The sequence below is a fragment of the Suricata suricatta genome, chromosome 5 (genome assembly GCF_006229205.1).
Source record: "Suricata suricatta isolate VVHF042 chromosome 5, meerkat_22Aug2017_6uvM2_HiC, whole genome shotgun sequence".
NCBI classification, from domain to species: domain Eukaryota; kingdom Metazoa; phylum Chordata; class Mammalia; order Carnivora; family Herpestidae; genus Suricata; species Suricata suricatta.
In genome coordinates, this window is record NC_043704.1 from 110224826 (window position 1) to 110230564 (window position 5739).

At 39.6% G+C, this 5739-nt stretch overlaps 1 protein-coding gene across 1 annotated transcript in view; it reads right to left on the minus strand.

The window, feature by feature from the left end:
* LOC115291238 (60S ribosomal protein L10-like) overlaps positions 1-1598 on the minus strand; it is a 3074-nt gene extending 1476 nt beyond the window's left edge. Inside the window, exon 1 of the mRNA XM_029938758.1 lies at positions 1444-1598. Coding sequence (XP_029794618.1) covers positions 1444-1598 — 155 coding nt within the window. The remainder of the gene's footprint in view (positions 1-1443) is intronic.
* Positions 1599-5739: the final 4141 nt, after the last annotated feature.

Genomic DNA, 5739 nt, shown 5'->3' on the forward strand with positions numbered 1-5739 from the left:
AGCGAAATAAGTCAGGCAGAGAAAGACAGATACCATATGTTTGCACTCATAGGTCTAACAGGAGAACAGGAGAAACCTAATAGAGGACCAGGGGGAGGGGAAGAGGGAAAGAGAGTTGGGGAGAGAGAGGGACCCAAAATTTGAGAGACTATTGAATACTGAAAATGAACTGAGGGTTGAAGGGGAAGGGGGAGGGGGGAAAGGGGTGTTGGTGATGGAGGAGGGCACTTGTGGGGAAAAGCACTGGGTGTTGTATGAAAACCAATTTGACAATAAACGACTTAAAAAAAAAAACTCATAGTACTATGTACCTATCTGGTCATGGTTTGCTTTCTAATGATTATTAATTATTAATCAATTTTCCAATTTTTTTCTATCTTTACAGATTAAGGGAAGGGTTTCCCCTCTACTTATTCTTTCCCATTTTCCCTACGTTTTTAAATATTTTGCCCTCATGATCATGCATTTATAATTATTGTAATACACCCTCTGTCCTTTTTTCATTCCTAATATTTTACTTTTTTATTCAATGAATATAGTTTGGGGGACTTATTTATCTTATTGGTCATCAAAAATGATCAACTTTGGATTACGTTGTACATCATTTTGCGTTTTTTTAATAAATGGCAAAGTATAAGCTATATTTTAATTTTTTTAACATTTATTTATTTTTGAGAGACAGAGAGAGACAGATCATGAGCAGGGGAGGGCCATAGTGAGAGGGACACACAGAATCAGAAGCAGACTCCAGGCTCTGAGTTGTCAGCACAAAGCCCAATGCAGGGCTCGAACCCACAAACTGTGAGATCATGACCTAGGCCGAAGTTGGATGCTCAACCAACTGAGCCACCCAGACACCCCCATATAAGTTATATTTTTATCTTAGGGAAACATTCTAATGATACTTACCTCTATGCACATCCAACATTTTGTGTGTGTATACAGACATACACACTTGTAAAATTACTATGAAACCAGCAATGGTTAACTATTTCCATTTAGTCTCCATGAACATTTTACATATTTTATGACAGAATTAATGCCTACAATTCACATAAATGGGAAAAAAAAGATGATAAATACCCTAAAAAGTGATAGAACATAAAATTGTACACATCTGACCCTGTTGCTCATGCCACACCTACAACAATAGGAAAAGCAACATGCATCACCCAATGCCTTTTCTGAAGTCAGCAGCAGCTCAGTACTTGAGTCTGAAGTCGCCTCAGCAGGTGCAAAGCTGCAGAAAGACTACTGAACAGAATACAGTTGGAGATAAAAGAAAAAAACAAGGAAAGAACAGTCACACAATTAAAAGCAAATTTTCTCACAGAGTTTACATTGAAAGCGGAAGATACATCACCCTACCAAGCAGTTAAGTTGAATGATTCTGATTCATAAATAGACTCCAATGTACTAAAGTGCTGCCCTCCTTATACTTACCAAAGCAGGCTAAACAATGGTGCCTCAGCAGCCCCGCCCTCCAGCCGCACAGGCAACACGGCGAGACCCCGAGGACTGAGTCTGAGCTGCAGTCCCGTGGACAGAGTCATGCAGCACGAGCAGGGGCCCAGGAAAGTCGTGAAGGCAGGTGCCATGGTGAAGCCAGAGAGGAGAGGTGGACTCAGATCTGCACGGCCACCTACCCTGCTGGGAGCCTCTAACTGTGGCAGAGACACTCATTACCTAGGTTAAGAAGATGATTTCTGATACAAGTAAATTAAAATAAATTTCAATGATAATATACACATATTTATATATTTTTCACACTTCTTTAAATATGTGCACATATATGTGTCTATATACATATATGTTTAACACTTGAATAAGGTGTCATGAGAACATTTGCAAATTATAAGGACCAGCCACCTTCTTGATTTAGTCTCTTTTTAATAATTTTTTTAATTTTTTATTTATTTTTGATACAGAGAGAGACAGAGCATGAGAGGGGGAGGGGCAGAGAGAGAAGGAGACACAGAACTGAAAGCCGGCTCCAGGCTCTGAGCTAGCTGTCAGCACAGAGCCTGATGCGGGGCTCGCACCCACGAACGTGAGATCTGACCTGAGCCGAAGTCGGAGGCTTAACTGACTGAGCCACCCAGGCGCCCCTTGATTTAGTCTCTTGATATCAATAAGAGACTTTTGAAAAGACTTCTAGAAAGATATGTAAACAAACTAAAAGTACAAGTTTATGTAATTCAAGAGGAATAAGGCTCTGGATGATGAGAGGTAGTTTAAAAAGCAACTGCCATGTCTAAAAAGGCAAGTGACCACCTTCATGTTAGTGTGAGTCGATGGGGTGAATGAAACCTCCCTTAGCCTGGATCAAACATGGCAGGAGAGCAATAGTATATCGTCCCATCGATATAATCATTGATGATAGTTTTGAGGACATGGCAGGCTATGATGTGACCTACAGTGGATTTAACTGCAAGCTCAATTCTTGCTGACACCCTGTTCCTCAAAGAGAAGGTGACTGAAGGAAAGTTGTTGGGGGAATTCCTGTCAGAACATCATCAATGAATGGCAGGAGGCCTTTTTTCAGTAGATGGCTTACTTTTAGAAAACTGGAATAGATGATGCTTGCTGTCAGTTGAATTTTGTCTCCCCATAAAACGTATGTTGAGGTCCCTACACCCAGTCCCTCAGGTTCTGACTTTATTTGGAAATAGAATCCTTACAGAGGCAGCAAGTTAAAATGATGTCATTAGAGTGGGCCCTCATCCAATATGATTCATTCTTATATAAAAGGAGAGCATTTGGAGAGAGAAACATGCATAGGATGCCATGTGATGACTGTCGTTGTGGGGCCACAAGCCAAGGAACTACCAGAAACTTGAGAGAGGCCTGGAACAGACCCGTTTTAAGCACCATTAGAGAAAACAGGATCCTTCAAACATCTTCATTTCAGACACCTAGGCTCCAGAGACAAAACATGCCTGTTGTTTAAGTCACTTGATATGTGGTACCTTGTTACAGCAATCCTAGCAAACTAATACAAATCTGGAATGGGTATTTCAGGAGAGCACTTAGAAATTACCTTTAGGATTGGGCAATATCCATTCCACATCCTTTAGAAATTGTTACTGGCGCACCTGGGTGGCTCAGTCGTTTGAGCACCCGACTTTGGCTCAGGTCATGATCTCACAGTATGTGAGGTCCAGCCCCGACTCAGTTGGGCTCTGAGCTGACAGCTCCAAGCCTGGAGCCTACTTCAGATTCTGTGTCTCCCTCTCTCTCTGCCTCTCCCCTGCTCTCTCTCTTCCTCTCTCTCTGTCTTATGAAATGAATTAATTAAAAAAAAAAAAAGAAACTGTTACTTGCTTACATGTTGGATATGTGTTTTGGAAATCTACACCTTTTATGTTTCCAGAAGCGGAGGACAGATAATCAATAAAAGTAACAGATGAGGGACACCTGGATGGCTCAGTCGGTTAAGTGTCCAACTTCAGCTCAGATCTTGATCTGGTATTTTGTGAGTTTGAGCCCCCCCCCGCCCCCCCTAGGCTCTGTGCTGACAGCTGGAGCCTGCTTCAGATTCTGTGTCTCCCTCTCTCTGCCCTTCCCCTGCTCGCACTGTCTCTCTTTCAAAAATCTGGAAACATTAAAATTTTTTTAAAGAAAATAAAAGATGACTTGCGAAGCTTGAATAAATGATGTCAAAAGCTTTTTCTATATAATTTCCACAGCTAAGCCAAAGATAAATTATAGAACTCCATTAATAAGAATTGGCCTAAGACACAAACCACGATACAAACCTTTCTCTTGGTACCTAGAGACTATTTGCCTTGATTATCAAGTTTCACATCACCTTTTTTACTTTGGGACAGATACAAAATATAGACACAAATCAGTCTGGATAACCAAGTTAGAAAAGAGAACAAAAATTTAGAGGTTTTAGCTAAGATTGTATGGGATATGATCAGATCTTCCCCTAAACTTCCAGTAAAGAAATTAAAATATATGATTTTCACTTGAATGTTTCCAAACTTGATGGCTTGATCACAATGTTTAAATATCACCATATAAAAGACAATCAGCTTTGGTGGTATGGCCCAGTGAAACTAACCTTGTAGCATGTCAACAGTAATCAATATGATTCAGGCCACTGGAGAGCCAAGAGCCTAGTGTCAGAGACTGCAAAGGAAGCCTGTCTAGCAGTGACTCTTTCAAAATATCTCTCCTCCAGAAATGTTCACAGAACAAGTTTACCAAATAAATAAATGGGGATTGACTGGGCTACCTTAGCATACATTTCTGCTTCATTTTTAATCATCAAAAAAAAAAAATAACAATGATAATAAAAATTAAAATTGAAACAAATAAAGAAAAAGTGCTTTCCAGCTCTGTGGAACATAAAGTTTTTCAGGAATTAAACTTCTCAAACTTTTCTCTAGCCTTCTTATCCAAGGACATGAAACTACATGCTACTGAGGCTATACTCATGCTCACAATATTGAAAAAGTTTTCATCTAGAGTCTTTGTGAAGAATATTCTGAGAGAGGACAATCAACAAAATGTGCTTCCTGGAGACCTGAACCTTTTCTGATTTGCTTGCATATCAGTCAGTTTTGCTGAATGTGCGACCATAAAGAAGGGTTTCTAAGAGGTTATTTTTCCCCCAGTTGGAATGGAGGGCCAGTATACTAAATGACAAAAAAAGAACAGGAACCAAGTTCAGTATGACAAAAAATTTTTTAGAAAAACTTAAAAAGGATTTGAAAATTTTTTAAGAAATTAAATCAGAGCTATGACATATAATTTATTATATTTGAGATTAAAGTTCAATATAGATTTTATAAACCTCAAAGGGAAAATATAACTACAATGACATTCATTTTGTTTTCATTTGTGAGTGTTAGATATTCTTTTCAGCTTTTGGGTGCTGAAAGTGAGCTGGAGAAAACAGTTCTTTGCACATAGATAATTTCTTTCTACATTAAAAGAACAAGCTGAAGGTTGCTGGAGGGAGGTGGGGGGGGATGGGCTAGATGGGTGATGAGTATTAAGTAAGTCACTTGTGATGAGCACTGGGTATTATATGTAAGTGATGGATCACTGGGTTCTACTCCTGAAACCAATACTACACAGTATGTTAATTATCTTGAATTTAAATAAATAGATTTTTTTTAACTGAAAAAAGGAATGTGTTTGTGGACTGTTGAAATTGTCATTTTTAATTGCCTTCTGACAAATGTAGGTTTGACATAATATCTGGTCTTGACTAGACAGGTTAGATATATCAGCTGCTCTTGAATCTTCTAGCTTATAAATTTTCACTACCCCCACCACATCCAGAGGCATGCACACAAATTTCTTGCAACATTTTGTTATAATAGTTTATTGTCAAGTTGGTTTCCATATAACACCCAGTGCTTCTCCCCACAAGTGCCCCCCACCATGACTATCACCCCCTTCCCTCCCTCCCCCTCCCCCTTCAGTCCACGGTTCCTTTTCAGTATTCAGTAGTCTCTCATGATTTGTGTCCCTCACTCTCCCCAGCTCTTTCCCCCTTCCCCTCCCATGGTCCTCTGTTAGGTTTGTCCTGTTAGACCTATGAGTGCAAACATATGGTATCTGTCCTTCTCCACCTGACTTATTTCGCTTAGCATGACACCCTTGAGGTCCATCCACTTTCCTACAAATGGCCAGATTTCATTCTTTCTCATTGCCATGTAGTACTCCATTGTATATATATACCACATCCTCTTGATCCATTCATCAGTTGATGGACATTTA